Source organism: Aristolochia californica, unplaced genomic scaffold (genome assembly GCF_029961685.1).
Source record: "Aristolochia californica isolate CCGP_79_NKW_82.1479 unplaced genomic scaffold, dmAriCali1.0.hap1 SCAF_14, whole genome shotgun sequence".
Lineage (NCBI taxonomy): Eukaryota > Viridiplantae > Streptophyta > Magnoliopsida > Piperales > Aristolochiaceae > Aristolochia > Aristolochia californica.
This window is the reverse complement of record NW_027181815.1, coordinates 23211548-23232433: the sequence shown is the minus strand read 5'-3', so window position 1 is coordinate 23232433 and position 20886 is coordinate 23211548. Positions and strand designations below refer to the sequence as shown.

The window sequence follows — 20886 nt, the reverse complement described above, 5'->3', positions numbered from 1 at the left end:
GAAACTGTTTTCCTGTACATGAAGGCGTCAACACTAACACTAATTCTTACCTGATCTTCATGTACATGACATGACATGATCTTCATGTTGGACATGACTTGATCTTCAAGAATCCACTATGGGGCACTAACCCCCCTTTTGGTGGTGAACAAATTTGGGGCTAACAAATCTTGGGCACATGCTTTATCGTTATATTGTTCAGAGTCCATAACATATGATACACCAATAATACCATATCTTGATGTACTAAATATAAATAAACTAAAATAATAAAATAATTTATCCTACTTCGTTTATTTTGCATATAGGCCTTGGTGGTAGTGGTTGTCCACGCCACGCGATTCTGGAAAGATTGCCCCTTGGAGAATAAAAAACGAAATCCAGAGTTTCGATGGCAGAGTAGATTCGAGAAAGCCACGTGGCGTGTTCAGAGGTGTTCATTCGTCTCAATCCTGCTCGCATCACCACTCCGTGATTGATTCATCCTCTCACATTGATCTACGAGTGTCATCTCCTTTCCCGCTCGTCGTCCCTGCGCACAGAGAGCCGCCATGGCTGTGTCTCTGAGACTGGAAAGCCTCTTTTCCTCTACCCTCAAACTTGTTCCTGCTAGAGACGTTCGTCTATCGTCTTACTCTAGATTATCTTTCCCTTCTTCTAAATGCTCGCAAAGACTTCATGGGACAAGTAAAGTCTTCTCTTCTTCTTCGACTGCCGTTGCAGAACCAGAAGGAATTAAAGTAATGTGTGTTATCTGCTTAATTTTAGTTTCTTCTTTGGTTGGAATATGACACTGTTCCGATGTTTTTCGCAGATCACTTCAGTGCCAACCAAACCTGTCGACGGACAAAAGACTGGAACTAGTGGACTGCGGAAAAAGGCATTTTTTATTTTATTTCTACTCTTCTTGTAGTATAATATAGTATCTTTTTTCATGCGGTTTTGGGTATTGATTTGTGTGGTGTTGTCTGTAGGTTAAAGTCTTCATTCAGGAGAATTACCTGGCAAACTGGATTCAGGTAAACTTGGCGGTTATGAAGTTCAGAAGCTTTACTTTTCCTTTACCTGAACATGATCGAGGATGAAATTTGTTTTTGTGGTTTTAGGCCTTGTTTAATTCTCTACCACCTGAGGATTTCAGGAGTGGCTTGCTGGTTTTAGGAGGTGATGGGCGCTACTTCAACCGAGAAGCTGCCCAGGTCTGAATTGAAACTCAACATGTTTTGGTGGTGTTGTTGCTTTCCTTTTTTCTCGCTATCCAGTTGGCTGCGGAAGATCTCTCTCTTTCTCTTCTCTCTCCTCCTCCCCCTTTTATTTTTCTTCTTCTGATTTAAATTGCAGATAATTATCAAAATTGCAGCAGGAAATGGTGTGGCCAAGATTCTTGTCGGCAGGTTGTTGTTATTATATGTTTTGGTTATTTAGATTTTTGTCAACCATCTTGAATTTATCATAATTTTTTTACTAAAAATAAAATGAGGTCTGTTTACTTATCCCTGTTCTGTTGACCTGTACTTAAAAACACCGGTGTAGTCTGTTATTGCAAGTCTTTAGCACTGAAGGACCTCGAAGAGTTAGAGTAATGCATAGAAGTTGACAGTAAAGGATATATATCTAAGTTAGATGTATGAGAGCTAGAAGAACATTTATGAACAGGATACTTGATTGTTTCAGTTTTGTCAAGTGACGTAAGAAGCATCAACCATGATTAATATAGAGATAAGTTCTTTAGCTCTATGATTCAAACTGGACCTTGTTCAGCATTTCAGGGATAGACAGTTTGAGTGGCCTAGTCAAGGTACCTGCTTAATGTGAAATGGATGATAACAGTGAATCAAATTTTAAGAGCCAATAGATATGGTGATTGATGAATATAAATTTGATGAACATTGGATTCATTTCTGCTCATGATTTTTTTATTTAAATAATGCTGAATTATATTAAAGAGCTACAAAGAGTTGAATTACATAGTAGGGGAGGCCGTCCCAAACAATGAGAGATTGTAGGGAGGTTCCAAGCTTGGCTAATCTGTCGGCCGAGGAGTTGGCCGATCTAGGGACATGATGCCATGTACAAGCGATGGTAGATACAATGTCTGACATAGAAGGGAGGGTGGGCCAATGATACCAAGGGGGAGTAGCAGAGCTCGAGCATCAACTGATAACAACTCTAGAGTTTCCTTCAATGAGCAACTTTCCATGCAATTGGTTCTTGAAGATTAACTCAGCAAATGAACACATTCTCTCTCTTTGCCTCTCCTCTTTGCTTCTTTGTTTTCTCTTCTTTTTCATCTTCTTCAATCTTCCTCATATCACTATTTAAAATGTTAGGTACCTGAAGTAATGGGTCCCGACGTGATAACTATGTCTGCAATTGGGACAACACTGGCTCCTGTGTCTGTGATGCCTGCAACAATTGTCGTGGCTGTCGCCGATGCTCGCCCTTTGTCTCCTGACGACGATTCTTTTGTAGGACTTCGGCATGGTGACCACGCGCCTGTTGAAGAATCACAACACCTGTTGACTTCGGATAACGGAAAGGATGACTCTCTGAAGATAAAGAGAGCAACTACTTTGACCGGCACCCCAAGAACAAAAGACGAGGAGGAGCATGAAGATTGGACTACAGTATTGAAGCGTTGAAAACCACCCCACAAAACAGCGCATTGTCAATTTGTCTGTGGAAAAACGAATTTCGTTCTAGAGATGATCCGTTGAGCCTCTAGCGATGTTATTCGCATCATCTCGTCTAGCAGCATGAAGAAATCTTTCATCAGCATTCCGGTGGTGGCGATAAGTTCTTTCACTCAACTATTTACACGGGTTACCTCCGAAGCGGAAATTACTAACAAATTGCGAGTACTTTGGACTAGCTGCTATACTTTTTATGTCTCTGTGACAACCTTCCATGGCCAAAAAGAATGCAAGATCTTCCAACATCGGGGCAATCTAATCATGGTGTGCATATATGTTCCGGTGATGACTATTGCCGATTTTGGATGGAAGACCTTCCACAACTGCCTAACCAGCCTCTCTGGTATTCCTTCTTGGACGCCGGCCAATCCCTCACCTGTGAAACAAACTCTAACCTTCCCACCACTCTTGCGAACTCCAAATCCTGCTCTATCTCCCCCTTTGCCCCCTCAAACAACCAAATGAACCAACTACATCCACCCCCATCTAATCCTCCATTGACCCCAGACTTCATTGCGTTCTAGTTAAACTTCACGATCTCCCTTCCTTCAAACTTTCTCCTAAATGGCTGATTCACATTTTTGCAATCAATCATTGTTACCACTAATCCCGAAACCAGTAAGCATGCTGTAACCAATTGGTTACCTCTCAACTCCACCTAAACTACTCACCATGCATATCACACCTAGAGTCGCATCACTGGCTCATTCACCTCAGCTCAAACTTTGACAAGTCCTTTGCCCTCCTACTCAACCTAGACCCCAACTCTGACATCAGAGAAATCAGAGAATGACTTCCTTCAGCCCCCTCCAGCACCTTCAGCCAGAGGTTTTCCATCCGCGACCTCCCTACTGAGCTCTAGCAGTGTGGGGTCTTCACCAGCATTGCTGCAGTCTTCGACACTCTCATTGCACTCGACTAGGACACGGAGCACTGGCACCGGTTGGACGAAGCTCGAGTTCTCATTAACCCCCATAGTATTTGCTCCGACCAGCATTTCCTCTGCACTGCCATAGACAATGCCCGGTTTTGGATTAGTGTTACCTTTGCGGACAAGGTGGACTTCCGGCAGCATGATGACCTACGCAAATCCGGCGATTCAACTCATCATCAGCTGAGCCCAAACTCTAACTCAATCTCGTTGAGTCACAACTCCAACTCGGACCACCCCCCGATGAGTGAACTCTGTCCCCAACCTATGTCTCGTAAATCCTGCCACCCAATTTCAAATCCCCCTCTGCAACAACCACTTGCTTCCCCTTGCAATACAACCAAAACTGCCACCTCCCCTAACACCCTAACAAAGCAAACCACGTTTTGTCGACCTCTTCCCTCCTGTGATCACTTAAATACCTTCCCATCCACAGAGAAAGACGACCAAATGCATAGTCAACCATCCCCCAATCAACTACCCAATCAATCCCAACCTGCCAACCTATCACATCTTCCCACCCATTTGAGCTTGGATTTATTTCCATTTTCAGACCCCCCTCTCTTTGCAACCCCTCTCGCCATCTGTCCCCCCACCCCCCTACTATAATTATCAACCCTCTGAACACACCCCGACAACCTTTCCTCTTATTATGGATACCCTCCCTCCCTCCCCATCCCGACAATGCTTTCAACACCAATAACCCTCTGATTCTGAATCAAGCTCCAAAAATCACTATTGACCTCCACAACCTCCACAACACCAGCAAAATCTATCTCCTCCCCTCATTGCCACCTACTAGCGGCAAAACCATGGTAAACCAGACAACTCTTATAGGGTGAACCCCGTACTCGGACTCTTTACCCCAGAGACCCGGTCACTGGACATTATATCTTCCCTGAGCCCGGCGAGCGTGCCCAGACCTTTATCATGGCTCTCTAGTCCGACAAACACAAGTTTGACTAGGAAACATGGGCCCAAATGGAGTTGGCCAAAATTATGTGCATCGTCTATTCTGGCACTATACCTGGCGATCAACTACCTCTGGAAGTTCAAAAGAAGCATGGAAAATGATAATCGTCTCTTGGAACGTGTGTGGAATTGGCTCTGCCTGACGTGGCGATCAGCTACCTCCGAAAGTTCAAAAGAAGCATGAAAAATTATAATCGTCTCCTTGAACGTGCGTGGAATTGGCTTTGCCCGACGTCAGGCAATCATAAAAAAATCTTCTATCTTCTTCTAAAGCTAATCTTGTTATCCTTTAGGAGACTTAAGGCCTCTTCACTCTCCCCAGCTACCTTCGAGACATCTGGTCGCTTCGAGACTTTGATTGGCTAAAGCTTGACGCTATTGGCACTTCTGGCGACATCCTCCTTATTTGGGACTTCGGATCATTGAGGTTTTTGACAACATCCTAGGGATCTACTCTATCGGTATCAAGATTCGTGATAGAAATACTGGGAGCTCTTGGTGCCTCGTTGGTGTATATGGTTCAACAAGAGACCATGATCGACAACTATTCCGGGACGACCTCCTTACTATGTGCAAACACTGGCAGCTCCCCCTCCTTCTTGCGGGAGACTTTAATGCCACTCGATATTGCCATGAAAAGGTCCCCCCCAACTGGTTGAATTACAACCTCAATGTGGCAGTTTGTGGACTTCATCGGAGCCTACGATTTGGATGAGATAGCCCTCTCTGGGAAATCTTTCACTTGGTCTAATGGTCGTCAACCACCAATTCTATATAAATTGGACCGCTTCTTACCCAATGAGGACTGGCTACGGCCCTATGATAATGTGACTGGTAGAGTTCTCGAGCGCACCGTCTCTGATCATTGGCCCATTTTGCTTGACACTCATTTCGATTGTTGGGGTCCCTCACCATTTCGGTTTGACAATTCTTGGCTCAACGACAATTGCTTTATCTCTGTTTTGTCGAATGATTGGATTGGTCTCGATGTTCATGGACCAAGAGGTTGGTAACTCCCTCAAACACTTAAGTTACTCAAACAACACCTCAAATCATGGTCCTTGGGGCGCCAGTCACAATAGTTGGATGAAAATAACTCCTCAATCAGCTTGTTATCCTGGACGCTATTGAAGAAACCTTGTGTCTCTCCTCCAATGAATTAGTTCAACGTTTTTCCATTCAAAATCAACTCCAAATTTTTACACATATTGAGCTCATTTATTGGAAACAACAAACTCACTTTAAGTGGCTCTCTGAGGGCTATGCCAACACAAAATTTTTCCATGCTGTGGCCTTTGTTTAGCGTCGTGCAAATCGAATTACCTCGTTGCGTGTTAACGGTGAGGTAACCTCCGATTGGCCCTCCGTTGTTTTTTTTTTGAAGGATGTATAAACTATTAAAAATTAGGGAGAAAGTATACAAACCTTACTAAGTGGACCTTCCTCCACAACAAGGTATTGGAGTGAAACACCTAGCTTAGCCCGAGTGTCTGCCAAATGTGGTTCCAAATACAATTCAAAGAGAAGTTAAATTACATATTTCAAAATAAATATCCCAATGCCTCCTGTGAGGAGAGGTTGACTTTGCACAACAATCAATTTTTTTTTTTTTTTTTTTTGATAAAGACTGTGTGTATGTGACTTTGCACAACAATCAATGACAATCTTAGAGTCACCTTCAATAAGGAGGGGGCCCACGAGATGGCCCTGGAAGACTTGAAGCTCATTGAGTAATCTGGAGAGTTTTATAGTGGTAGAGTTGGAGACTCCTAGTGGCTCGGGGAAGGAGAAAAGGCGATCAGCCCTCCATTGCTAACTCATTGGTGAACTTTTTTGCAGATCTTTATACAGAAACTTGGCCCTCAAGACCTTTCCTTTAGAATGTTCAATTTGCTCGAATTCCGGCTGCTGCTGCCAGCCTTATTGAGCTACCCTTCTCTGCACGAGAGATTGAAAAGGCTTCCCTTGCCCTCCCTTATGACCTAGCCACCGGACCCGACGGCTATAATGGAGAGTTTTATCGATGCTGCTGATCTATCATTCAAGAGGACGTTACGGTCTTGGTTCAAGACTTCTACCACCGAGGCATAACATATCGAATCATAGAGGCTTCTTTCATTGCCCTCGTCCCCAAAGAAAATCAATGTTGAGCAACCCTCGGATTTCCGCCCAATCAGTCTCACTACGAGCACTTACAAGATCATCGGCAGACTCCTTGCCAGCCGGTTCAAAGCTGTCCTGCTCCTAGTCATCCATCATGGGCAATGCCCTTTCATTAAAGGCTGAAATATCCTTGCTGCTGCAATGTCGAGCGATGAGATTCTACACTACTTCAAGACGATGAAACTCCCCCATTTTGTGCTTAAATTGGACTTTAAAAAGGCTTTCAATAGGGTTAACTGGAGGCTTCTTAATAGCCTCCTCACCAAAATGGGTTTTGGCAAAAAATGGCACTTTTGGATAAAAAAACTGCATGCCTTCTGCCTCATATTCCCTTTTCATCAACGGTACTGTATGTGGTCTCTTCAAGGGGTCTTGTAGCATTCGGCAAGGCAACCCCCTATCTTCGTTGCTTTTCAACGTCATTACAGAATACCTCTCTTCTTTGGCTTACTCAGCCAAAGAGATGGGATGACTGTTGCCAACTGCTGATGATCCTGATTTTGATGTTCCAATTCTTCAGTTCGTGGATGACACGGTCTGTTTTGGTGTTGGTACTATGGACCAGGTCAAAAAACTCCAAGCCCTTCTCGGATTTTTCGAGATCTTTCTGGGACAACTAATTAACTGGCAGAAAACAACCCTCTTTGGTTATCACATTGACTCAGAGACTTTGATGCTTATGGCTGATTTTCTGGGATGTTCATTGGGCACCACTCCATCAACCTACCTTGGTCTCCCTCTCTGACAACAAACCAAGTGCTAATCTCTGGTCACCTTTGGTTGAGAAGTTTGATCATCGACTGGCTACCTGGCGTGGCAAGCTCCTCTCCACTGTAGGCAGACTCACTCTCTTGAAATCTTGTCTTGCTTGCCTCCCGAACTACTATCTTTCCTTTATGCGATGCCTTGCCTTTGTATGCAAAAGAATTGATACCATCAGGAAGCGCTTCCTCTGGCGAGGATTTGAGGACTCCTTCCGATATCATCTTGTCAATTGGAAGGATGTTTGCCTCCTCCGATTATTGGGTGGACTTGCCGTTCGCCTCACTAAAGAAATGAATCAAGCTTTAGTCTCAGTGAACATTGAACTTCAATGCCCAACGTGCTTGTTAATGGAGACCTATGGTGGCCTTTAAGCTGCAATATCCAAGTCTTTGGTGGACTGAAGGGGGGAGACGCCCACGCCTATTCCCCATATGGAAAACCTTCCTCCCCTGCTTCCGCTATTGAAAAGCGCCACATCTTTCTTTGTTGGTAATGGTTAGAGACTCATTTTCTGTCTGGATGCTTGGTGTGATAATCTCCCCCTTACGGACACATTTGGTACTCTATTCATCATCTATTTGCGGCAAGATGCCCTTATTGCGGATGTATTGTGCAACCGATCCTGAGATTTTCACTTTAGACGGAGTTTTCGTGAAGCTGAGACCAATGATCTCTGTGCTCTTCTATCTAGACAAGATGTTTGGAAACCGAACAAGAATGGCCTCTTCTCGGTGGCCTCTGCGTATAATCATATCAGAGATTGGACGACCAACCCCTCCGAGCATGATGCCGCTGAAGCTTGGAAATTATCTGCCCCAAACAAAAGTAAGTTTTCATATAGATAACCATCAGAGAGAAGATACTAACCACCAACAACCTTCACATGCGTGGTTTTTCTAGCCCGAATAACCATATAGATAACCATCAGAGAGAAGATACTAACAACCGACAACCTTCACATGCGTGGTTTTTCTAGCCCTAATACTCTTTGCCCTCTCTGCAACGCCTGCAATGAATCAGTCCAGCATATCTTTCTCATCTACAGCTATTCATGGAAAGTCTCTAGATGGCCATTTTTAAGAAACTTGATCTCCAGCTTGGCCTTCCACAAGATTTAATTGGAACCATTTGTTTGGTTATGAGCACCCCTCTCCCCAAGCTCGACAAAATTCTCTTATCTACCTGTCTTGCTCATGTATCCCTGTGCATTTGGCTGGACCGTAACAATAAGCATTTTAATTATAAATTCAGCAATGTTGACAACACTATTGACTCGACCGTGGGGGCCTTATTTCCAGCTGTTTTCACTCTCATCATGAATTCTTTTGGTTCACGGGGGTACTACTTCGAATTAATTGGCGTAGATGCGAGCCATGATTAGATCGCCCTAGTGCTGGACGTTCTTGCATTCTCTCAGGTCATGAAAGGTTGCCACAGAGACATAGAAAGTATAACAGCCAGTCCAGAGTTCCCACAATTTGTTAGGAATTTTCGTTTCGCAAGTAACTCGTGTAAACAGTTGACAGAAAGAACTTATCGTCACCATTAGAATGTCGATGAAGGATTTCTTCGTGCCGTTGGACAAGATGATGCGAATAACATCGTCAAAGGTTTGACGGATCATCTCCCGAACGAAAGTCATTTTTCCATAGACAAATTGAAAACGCGCCGTCTTGTGGGGTGGTTTTCGACGCTACGATACTGTAGTCCAATCTTCATGCTCATCACCATCCTTTCCGTTGTCCAAAGTCATCAGGTGCCGTGATTCCTTGAAAGGCGAGTGGTCACCGTGCCAGAGTTTGATGGAAGCATCATCGCGGGGAGACAGAGGGTTGGCGTAAGCTACGTTTGTGACGGTTGCTGCGGCTGTCACAGAAGTAGGAGCCAGTGTCGTCCCAGTCGCAAACGCAGTCGCTGCGTTGGGACACATTTTTTCCTTATTAATTGGCGTATCTTTGCGCACATGTCAGGTCCATCCAAGCCTCCAACTATGGTTGGATGGCCTCCCCCTCTCTTTGGCAGCATTAAGCTGAACTTTGATGGTAGTGCTTTGGGCTGCCTGGGACCTGCTGGCTTTGGAGGTGTCTTTCGAAGCTCCTCGGGCAAGGTGATTATGTCTTATACGGGACCTTCAAGGTTTGCTGACTCTACCACTGCTGAAGTCTATGCCCTCTTCATGGCCTGAATGTCTTCAAAGAACGGCTCTCTGGGCACCTTCTCATTGAAGGCTACACCAGCATTGTTATTTGCTGGTGTTTGGGTTCAGCATCCCCCCTTGGCGTCATTGGCCTACCTTTGCATTCCATCTCTGACATTGTATCTGTTATCTCTTGCTCGTGGAACAATGTAAACAGATCGGCAAACTCTTTTGCCTATAAACTAGCTAAAGCTGGGACTTCCCTCCAATCCCTCATTGTTTGGGATGGGCCCCCCCTTGATGTAAGTGTTCCTTTCTAATAAAATTCTCAGCACCATTTCAAAAAAATAAAATAAAATGTTAGGTACCTAGCCAATGTATTGAGGCCTCCAGAGCTTGTGGAACAGTGAAAGAACTCAACACATATACCCATGTTGGACTCCGTAGTCATATAATTGTGTAAAACGCTTCAGTGCTGATGTCATGGTCCAATAGTTGGTATTTTAAGTCGCCTCTTTATCTTTCGTGATGGCTCTCATTTTGACACCTGGTAGCTCTTTCTATATGTTTCCTGTCCTTGGGGGTCATTCTATGATGCATTTGGCTCTAGATCATCACTCTCACTCAGTCAATGGGTGAATTGGGCCTTTAGCTCAATGGCCACCTGGGGAGGTTCTAGTGGTCTTGGGTTTAAGTCTCACAAGTGAGGAGTGTAGTGTGTGTATGTGTGTGTGTGTGTGTGTGCATAATCAACACTAAGAAAAAGGCACATAATAGAAAACCTAACTTTCCATACTACTTCTTTATGATTAAGCTCAAAATTTGAGGCGTTAGTCCGAAGGAATTGTATTGGCACAACTTTCTTTTTTTTTTTTAAAAACCTCTGAACTTTTTCTAGTTTTCAACTAGAAATAAGTGTGAAGGTACAGTATACTTTGTTTAATTTACAAGCAGGATATTTCTATAGTGTTGCATAACACATTTAACAATGATGCAGCTAATCAGAAAGTGAGAAGACACATTTTCTCAAACTTGCATTCTTTTCCTAAACAAAGAATCCTAATTTACTTTTCATTTGCAAAACTTTAAACAAAAATATAATGGTTAAAAGTTTTCTTATGGCAGGGACGGTCTTATGTCAACACCTGCTGCATCAGCTGTGATCCGCAAGAGAAAGGCAAGCTTGTCCTTCCTTTGAGCTTATTTCCTTAGGACTTTATTTTTCTCATAGTCTTTAAATGCTTTATCTCTTAGTAATGCTGTACATTTCATCAGGCTAATGGTGGTTTCATAATGAGTGCTAGCCATAATCCAGGAGGACCTGAGTATGACTGGGGCATCAAGGTTATCATTGGTTAAATTTGTCTTCTTGCCCTTCTACCTACATTTTTATGCGTCTATACATTTCTAGTTGTACTTATATATACTTTTTCTTAGGTTATAGGATATCTACATACTCCTTGTTAGGCTTTCTCTTCTATGTGCCTTTGATACATTCTCTTGTTTGCTTTAGTTCAATTACAACAGTGGGCAACCTGCACCTGAATCCATTACAGACAAAATTTATGGAAACACACTTTCGGTATGCTTCTAAATGCTTTCAGATTTTTACTGGCAGAAATGCCTGCCGATTTTGGCATTTTTTTTTTGTTGGTTCATCAAACTATTTCATGTATGAGGTGACTGGCATTATTGTTCTTATTTGCTGTGTGATCTGTATTTTCACATAGTGTAACACGGAAATTACTTAATATTGTTATTGTATATGTTAGTTGGAATAGTTCCATATTGATAAGTGTTAAGAAGGCATTGTTGGTTTATAAGATTAAATAATTGGTCTCCTAAGTGACCAGTCATTTGGGGATGGAACTGGGTTCAATCCAATAGTAGTGTAAGAGTTGAACCTAAGCCCAATTTATGTTCTGTTGAGTTTGTGCTTCCTTGTGTTGTCATATCGGGTACATTGTGTGTAAGCTTGGATGTGACGGGGAGTGTTAGTGGGACTAGTCTCACATTAATTAGTGTTAATGGGACTACTCCCACATTGATAAGTGTTAAGAATTGTTGTTGGATTGTAAGATTGAGTAATAAGCCCCTTAAGTGGTTAGTCATTTTGTGATGGACCTTAGTTCAATCTAACAATTATGTTATTTTTTGTACCTACTGAAACACATCATGTGTATGCCTTGAGAATTTTATTGGCAGAAATTCCATTTGTTTGCCTCATCAAATAGAATGTATATCTATCGCGATTGGCATAAAATTTGTCACTGTTGGCTGTCTAATATATATTTGCAAGTAGAGTATCTCAGAAGTTATTTTTTTTTAAATGATGCTGATTTTTATAAGGACAACATCTCAGAAGTTACTAAGTAGTGTTATTTTTTATTTTTTATTTTTTTTTGATAAAAATGTATTTATATTAACAAGAAAAAATTAACAAAAGAAGAGGGAGCAAATCCCTAACAACAAGTGATTGCAAGGTCGCTCCCTTCTTGGCTAGCACATCTGTTGCCAAATTTGTAGATCTCGGAATGTGAGACCAAATTCAAGAGAGTAGTGAGGTAATATATCTAAAATCTCCCGAAAGATGTCCCAATGGCGCACGACGGAGGGGAAGCACACTCGCACCATCCAATGACCACCTTCGAGTCCCCTTCAATGTGAAGTGGACCACTGCAATTTTCTCTGAAAACGCGAAGCCCATTGAGGAGGCCATAGAGTTCAGCCAACGATGAATCAGAAATGCCTAACAGGTCGGCATAAGAGAAACGCTGATTGCTGGATGGATCCGAAATAACTCTCCCAAAACTAGCGATCCCAGGATTGCCATGAGAAGAGCCATCAAAATTCAACTTTAGGTAACTAGCTTTCGGGGGACTCCACTCCTGCATGACTTGAACCTTGGTCCCAAAGTGCATCTTTGCCAAATTGCTCCAGCTATCACGGATAGAGGTACCCTTGAAGGAGGAAAATGACTTCTTAGTTAGAAGCTAGGTGGAAATTTGCCCCGACAACTTGTCTGCTACCCTTACTGCTGATTCACTTCTAGTTTCGAAACGCCTTCGGTTACGTTCATTCCAAAGCCCCCACAGAACGAAATTGGTACAGGTGGAGATCATCTTTACCGAGACCAGGAAGGGGATAGCCAATGTGCGACTTGCTGAAGGAGATCAGATCAGCAGACATATCGTTACTTAGTAGTGTTATTGCTATTATATTATTATTGTTGGGTAAAAAAAGTCCACCAGTCTATAGTACCAACTTAGAGCTATATGTGTATTTTATGTTTCAGGCTAGTTGACTTAGAGTGAAAGTAGTTGTGTGTGGGAGAATAGTCTCACATTTGTTTGGACTTGAAAGGTCTTATGCTTATCAAATTTGGAAGAGGCTTACTAATTATGTTAGGGGCCAGCCTTGGTTTAACTATTATTGTTCTTCTTCATTTTCAATGCTATTTTTTTTCTTGTTTTATAGTTTCTTCAGCCAGCAGGGCCCCCGGGGGGAGGCTGGCTAGTTTAAGTTTTGAAATTTCATTGCACTAGTCCCTCTCCACCTTTTCTGGCAAAACATAAACAAAAGACACTGATCTAGTTTTTTAAAAGTTTATTTTCTAAGAAAAAAGAGGTCTTAAATTTTTTTTTTTTTTTTTTTGTGAAAGACTATAGGGGCCTTTAAATTCACAAGTTTAGGGGGGATTGTAATTAACCCACATTGACATTTAACAATAGTAGGGATGATGTGTTAAGTTCTCTGAACTGAGTCTAAACTATTATGCTTTCTATTATGTATGTAGATTTCTGAAATAAAGATGGCAGATATTCCTGATGTTGATCTGTCCAGCTTAGGTGAAACAATGTATGGAAATTTCTGTGTGGAAGTAATTGACCCAGTTTCTGACTACTTGGAATTGATGGAGGTAAAAAAAGATGACAGAAGAACTTTATGGTATTCAAATTCTCTCTTTTTTGTCATTGAATGGTTTGCTGTATCTTATGCTTTTGCAGTCTGTCTTTGATTTTAATCTTATCAAAGGGCTTTTGACTCAACCAGATTTCAGGTATTTACGACCAATATTGAGTAATATACAAATCACATCTTATTGACTGTTATGTTATTTTGCATATTCAGTTTTACTGGCTTTATTTATCGTACAGTTTTCAAGCCTTTACTAAATTTGTAGTGTGTAATCTGAAAGATTCTACTCACTTCCAATAACCAATTTTACTGATACTGTATATACTTTTTAAAATACTAGATACAAAAAATAAAACTCCCGGAGGAACAGAGTTAGATGGAGGAGAGAAGAATGTGAGAAAGAGAGGAAGAGTTGAGTGAAAATTGTTGAAGAAGGGGAAACCAGTTGAGTGGTTCATCTGCTGTTCCAGTGGACACTAATAATTCTTGGACACAAATATGTTCTGTTCCTTGTTACCTCTTATTATATCTTAACCCATAAATATCAACTACTCACACTGACCTAGGTAAAATTATCAGATAAAAATTACATAAGACAGAGAAGATAAATTTATTTTGATTTTCCGAAGATTCGCGCAAAGGAAGTAGGTGTAATGAAGACCCAGCTTGAGCAACGGAGAATAGCTAAAGCTTGGCACAAGAGTTTGTTTTAGATGTATGTTGAATTATGATGTTTTTATTCTCATCTTTTCTGCAGATAAAGTGAAAGCGATAATAGGCTGTTATGTGTTTGATCCTCTCATAGAATGCAGGATTAGTAGCAAAACTTATTTGCTGCTTGATTATGACAGTACAGACTCATAGAACATGTATCCAATCTGTTGCAGCTGACAAAATGCTTGTACCATAGCTTTTAGAAAGGGAATTGATAGACGCACTATGGATTTCTCCTGCTACTAGTTCATTCATTCGTAATTTTGATCATACCTCCTGTGGGAACCTTTGGCTTAGCCAGTGTTTGTTTTGGGGGAGGGGGGTTCTCTTTGATGGTTATCAATTTGGCTTCAGGGAGGAGATACCCCCTGGGGTACTTTTTGATGCATTATGATGAGAATATAAATATATATAATACTGTTAGTTTCACTTTGGTGTGAGGTAGCAGACTCTTTGATCAAGATAGGTGCATCAGGCAACTTATTGTTTGCACCTCTCTTCCTCTCTGATTTTCTTCTTTATATTTCTTAGGCATTTTGTTGTGTGTCATCTCCTTGTTTTTTTCACTCCTTGGAAAGCCCTCTCATTGAATTCTTTTCTTATTGTTATAAAAAAATAATCCTCTTCCTTTCTTAGTTACGGTTTCATTGAGATGTAATAACAACCCTGACCTATATCAGACCATGGGGCAGAAAGACTGTGAGAAGAGAAGTAAGGCAAGAAAGTTTCCAGAAAGAGAGAGTTTCTCCCTCTCAGCCGAGTGTTATATTTATAATCATTTTACAGCAGGACATTCAAGATTCATACTCTAGATCAGACTTTAGTATCTGTAATTTCTCATATATTTGAACAATTTAAAAAATAAAAAAGAAAAAAAGTTGGTAAATCTTTTATGTGGAGAAAGGAGGTGAGTGGATTGACCTATCTACTACAGAGAAGCTCGATGTTTTTTCTTTGAAAATTAGGAAAGTGAGTTCTTGTTCTTGGTACTTGTAGCTTATACGTAAGAGTTAGGAGGTGAAAAATGCCCATTTCGAGTCCAGGACAGCACATCTTTGTTTGAAATTGATATAGTAAAGTTATTTAGGTGTCCGTAGAGGTTGTTAGGGGTATTCGGAGATTAATAATATTACTATTCTTTGTATATATATATTAGGATTATTTTCATATAGAGGGGTATTTTTGTTAATATTGGAGAAGTGGGTACTAAAACATAACCTTTTACCTTTTCATGAAATCAAAGAGGGATGGAACCCTAGGCTGAGGAAGTCATTGATATTCCCCAAAATTGTCCTTGGCAAGGAGTTTGGCTACCCCTTAAAAAAACTAAATTGCGTGATTGATTTCCTTTGAAGTGAACCTCATACCCAAAATTCATGTAGCTTTATAACAAGTTATTAGGTTTCTATTTGTTTCTTTATTTATTTATTTTTTTATGAAGGATGTAAAAATTTTATATAAGAGGGAGAGAAATTTGGGCCTTCCTCCACAACAAGGTGTTGGAGGGAAACACCCAGCTTAGCCTGAGTATCTTGCAAGTGATTGGAAGGCCTAGGGATGTGGTTCCAAGTACAGTTCAAAAGAGAAGTTATATTACATATTTCAAAGTAAATGTCCCAATGTCGTCAGGGAGGATTGTTTGCGTTTGCGCACTACTCAATGACAATCTTGGAGTCGCCTTCAATAAGGAGGGGGCCCACAAGATGGACCTGGAAGGCCTGAAGTCCGTTGAGTAATCCGGAGAGTTCTGTAGTGGTGGAGTTAGTGACTCCCAACGGGCTGGCGAAGGAGTACAGGAGACGACAATTTTCGTCATGGATTACTTCGAAACCAGCAAGACCAGGGCAGCCAAAGGCGTTACCATCAAAATTCAACTTATAGTGGCCCGCCGGTGGAGGAGCCTAAATTGCCATTGCCGGAGGACGAGAAGGATGCGCCATCTCAGTTACTACATGCCAGTTCCCTCTGAGAGTAGAGTCATTGAGGTAATTGAATTCCTTCCGAGTCATGAGCCAGGTTGATACTTGACCAACAATTTTATCTACCAGAACTTCTATTGTGGAAGATATAAATTTGAATTTCCGGCTATTCCTTTTCTTCCATAAGGCCCAAAAGATATGGCTCACACAGCTAGATATGAGCAGTTTTTCGAGTTTTGGGAGTCTAGCACTAGTGACTGAGAAGATAGTGGATGGCAAATTTTGGGAGGTACAGTACTGGAGTCCGATTTTTATTAAGGAGGCTAATCCAAACTGCATGGGCAAAGTGGTAGTGGAGAAGGACATGGGTGGTTGTTTCGGGAGTATTTTGGCAAAAAGGGCAAGAGGGGTCCTAGACAGAAGTGTTGCGCCGAATAAGGGAATCAAAGGTGAGAATTTTATTTCTACAAGCACTCCAAATAAAAAAATTGGCACGAGGTGGGGCAAGTAAGGTCCAGGCAATGGCCGTATGGTGGCTAGGTTGAGGGGAGTTGGGACCGCGAAGGAATTCATAGGCCGAGGCGGTGGTAAAAGATCCTTTGGGGCAAGGAATCTAGTTAAGTGTATCCGGCAAGGATGTTCGGAGCTTTACCTTGGAGAGGATGGTGTTATGGTCCTGGGTTAAGTACTTGGCTTTCCGCTACCTACCAGGCCGGTCTTTTGGGTAGTATCGATTAGGTACTTAACATTTGGTATCAGAGCGGGCGCCCATGTCACGAATTCGAATCCCGTCGTGAGAAAACTTAGCGGAGGGGGCGACCTAGAGGCTGGATTAAAATTACTAGTAGGGTCACAAAAAAAAGGTGGGTCGGGCCAGTGTCGCTAGAGTGGGCCGTCGCTATAGCGGAGGGGGCGACCTAGAGGCTGGATTAAAATTACTGGTAGGGTCACAAAAAGGTGGGTCGGGCCAGTGTCGCTAGAGTGGGCCGCCGTGGACGTCGACTCGTGAAGGTGGGATCTGATGTTATGGTCCTGGGTTAAGCACTTGGCTTTCCGCTACCTACCATGCCGGTCTTTTGGGTAGTATTGGTTAGGTACTTAACAACTGGTTAGGAGGTTTGATGCCAAAATGGCCTCAAGAGTCCATAAGAGCTCTCCGAAGGTTCAAATTCCAGCCACTAGTTTTGGACCAGAGGTCAAAGATAGAAACATCAGTGCTCTTGGTCAAGTTTGATATTGAGCCATGGCAGCTATCAAGACTACAGATTCCCAGCCACCAATCATACCAGAAATTTGTGAGACAACCATTACAAATGTAGCATTTGATTGCCTTGTTGAAGTCGGGGAGTAGCATGACGATTTTTTTTCGGACAGGGGACAAACACTAGCGTCGTCCACCCTCAGTCCACCAACCAGTCGATTTGTTGGCTTTAGCGGCGACAAAAGCTCTCTATATCAGCTCTGGGAACAAGTTGAATTTCTAAAGGAAGCCAGAGACCCTCCAAACATTCAATTACTAGATGCCAGGAGCTTTTCGAAGGCATGCTAGAGGTCAAAGGGAGGCTCAAATAGGTGCTAGGAGGAGTTGCAATTTTGCACCCCAGATAGCTAGCCATTGAGTTTAGTAAGTTTACGTCAACATTGAAGCCAGTGATGGAGGATTTCGTTCAACTGACTTTTTGACCAAAGGAAATTTAGAATAAGTTGAGCAAGGGTTTAATGTGTGAGACTTGGGCCATCGTGCCTTCACCGAAGAAAATAGTATCATCATCGTACTAGAGAAGCGCAATGTCTTGAGCAGGGTCAGCAGAGATGACACTGAGCCAACTGGTGCATTTGGCAAGGCGGATCATATATGACAAGTGTTCAGCAATGAGGGTGAATAGAAATGGCAATAGAGGGTCCCCTTGGCGGATACCCCTCGATCCGTTAAAAAACCCGCAAGATTTGCCATTAACCAAGAGGGAATAGGACGTATTTGAGATATAACTTCTCATCCAGAATCTCCAGTTGGTGCCAAAACCCATTTGGTCAATAAGCTTCCAATTGACACGGTCAAAGGATTTTTCAAAGTCAAGTTTCAAGACAAAATTCTAGGCAAGTTGGATTTTTTGAAAGAGTCAAGCAGTTCATGAGCAGCCATTGCCGAATCAAGAATATTTTGGCCTCTGATGAAGGCACTTTGGCATGGGTTTATTATTTGAGGGAGGGTGGATCTGAGGTGGTTAGCAAGAATAGGGGCTATGATTTTGTATGAGCTAGTGGTGAGGTTGATAGGTCTGAAGTCTTGAGGGAGGGTTGAGTTCGATTTTTTTTGGGATTAAAGCAATGAAGGAAGCTTTGATGGATTTATGGGTGATACCAACTTGATGATTTTTTTTTTTTTGCAAAGGCATGCACATCATTTCTGAAATTCCCCAAAATTTGTGGTAGAACTCTCCGTTGAATCCGTCCAGCCCAGGAGCCCGATCCTTAGGCAAGCCATGGGCATCCAAGTTGATTTCTTCAAAGGAGAACGGGGGCCCCAGATTTTCGGCATCCAAATTTGTGATGCACCTGAACTCGAGTTGATGAAGGATTGGCTGGTTGAATGACTCCTCGGAGTATAGATTTGTAAAGAACTTCACAAGAATGTGAGATATAGAGAGGCTATCCATGATTACTTGGTCTCCATAACAGAGAGAGGTGATACGCTTAGCTCTTCATCTTGCCGAGGCAACGACATGGAAAAACTTTGTATTTCCATCCCCGTCGGTCAGCCAGCGGAATCTTGCTCGCTGTTTCCAGCGAATAGTTTCATTTTAAAGAAGATTTATAAGGTCATGATTTAAATGATTTCGGAGAATTAATTCAGGTGTAGAAATAGACCTTTATTCCTTGAGGAGATTAAGCTCAGAAATAAGACGTCGAACTGAATTTTTCCGAAGGGCAGCAGCAGTGTGATGGTTGGTGGACCAAGTGCGAATTATGGACTTCAGTGCTTTGAGCTTGAGGGGGAAGGACCAACCCGGGTTGGGGTGGTGAGTAAGTTCTTGCCACCGGACGGTTAATATAGATGCAAAAGTTTCATCAAGGACCCAAGTGTTTTCAAAATTAAACGGAGATCGACCCCAAGCTAGGGGTTGAGTGTTGATTTGGATCGGCCAATGGTTTGATCCGACTTTATTAAGAACTTGATCCAATGTGTTGCCAAAAAGTTGAAGCCAATTATTATTTGCAAGGAATCTGTTGAGTTTGGAAAGAATTGGGGGGTGTTGGCCATTGGACTCGGTGTATTTTTTACCGGAGAGAGGGATTTTTGAGAGTTGAAGGCTGCCAATGAGATCCAAGAAGGCACGCATTGTGGAAGATATTTTTTCTGGCGGGAGGGGATTTTTTGGAGCAAAGAAGGTTGGCATTGAAGTCTTCGGTATGGAGCCAAGGCAGATCTCAGAGTTGGACGAGGAGGAGGATTTCATCCTAGAAGGGAACATGATCACAGTGACGACTTGGACCATAAATACCAGCAAGGGCCCAGAAGGTTCCCAAGGACCGATCATGGAAAAGAATACCAATAGAAAATAAGGCCGGGTTAGTATGGGTGGCTTCGACGGAGTTTGGGTTCCATATCACGAGAATGTCTCTGGAATGCCCAATTGCGTCTACTGTGGCCGATTCTGGGTCTCAGTCGTACCAAAGATCACGAGCGATTGACACATAAAAAAATTGCAGTTTTGTTTCTAGAAAAATTACAATATTCGGTTTACATTCAAAGAGAGTTGCCTTGATCATTGCACGCTTGGAGCGCGAGCCGATTCCTCTGACATTCCTAGAAATAACTATCATAGCGGAGGGTGGGGGGTGGGGGGGTGAGATCCTCCTCCTAGTAGCAGAGGACGCCATGGTAGTACTTGCAGAAGTCCCAGGCTAACTTCTTCATCTCCTCAAACTCATGCATGGAGTATTTGTGCGCTTGAGTTTTGAGGTGCCTGATGAGATTATCGGCACGCTCGCTGTGGGAGAGCAGAGGGAGCCCGTCTCGATAATCGGGCTTGGGAGGGGAGGGAGTTTAAGGGTGGTTCTTGGATGTGCAAGATTCAGCTAGGGCAATGTCTTTACCTGGTTCTTCTTTAAGCACTGAGAGTAAGTGAATTCAAAGGGGGTGGTGGAAGGTTTGCTTGAGGACTCCGCATCGGAGGTCTCCATCGGGGTATTGGATTTGGGTAAAGAATGGGGGAGAAGTGTTTATTTAAACAAGAGGGCAGTCGGTTATTTGACGGGGTGGACTAATTATGCCACTCAATGAATTTTGGACCAGGGGGGGGGGGGGGTGGTCTGGGTTCTCGAGTTCTCTCCAGATCAGAGGGTCCCATCGATCCCCAATCTTTAGAATTGATCCTCGGGAATCCGAGAGCAAATTGCCAGGTTCTGACATGTTATCAGCTCGAGTTCTACTGATGGCAATGGAAAATCTACCATATGAGGGAAAGGCAGAAGGCTGGGGGACTACCATGTGTCGATACTGTAAGGATTTTCTGGGGAATCAGGATTTAGGTGGCTCGGTGTGGCAGAAAGAGTGGGAAGGATTCGGCAAGGGGTTAAATCCAGAAGATTTGCAGAATATCTCATCAGAGCAGTCGGGGGTGGGGCAGTTGAGGCAGTCTCCTGTCCTACAGCTGACGACAGCAGATTTGA

General features: G+C 42.6%; 1 protein-coding gene across 2 annotated transcripts in view; it reads left to right on the top strand.

Moving 5' to 3' along the window:
* Positions 1-411: 411 nt before the first annotated feature.
* LOC137949681 (phosphoglucomutase, chloroplastic) overlaps positions 412-20886 on the top strand; it is a 41576-nt gene continuing 21101 nt past the window's right edge. The window contains exons 1-10 of one of the 2 annotated variants that reach the window (XM_068795813.1): positions 412-740; positions 815-880; positions 975-1019; positions 1107-1199; positions 1342-1394; positions 10787-10838; positions 10937-11005; positions 11175-11243; positions 13458-13580; positions 13669-13721. In XM_068795813.1, the coding sequence (XP_068651914.1) occupies positions 552-740; positions 815-880; positions 975-1019; positions 1107-1199; positions 1342-1394; positions 10787-10838; positions 10937-11005; positions 11175-11243; positions 13458-13580; positions 13669-13721 (812 nt within the window). In that variant the 5' untranslated portion in view covers positions 412-551. The remainder of the gene's footprint in view (positions 741-814; positions 881-974; positions 1020-1106; positions 1200-1341; positions 1395-10786; positions 10839-10936; positions 11006-11174; positions 11244-13457; positions 13581-13668; positions 13722-20886) is intronic. The other variant, XM_068795814.1, reaches the window with a different exon arrangement.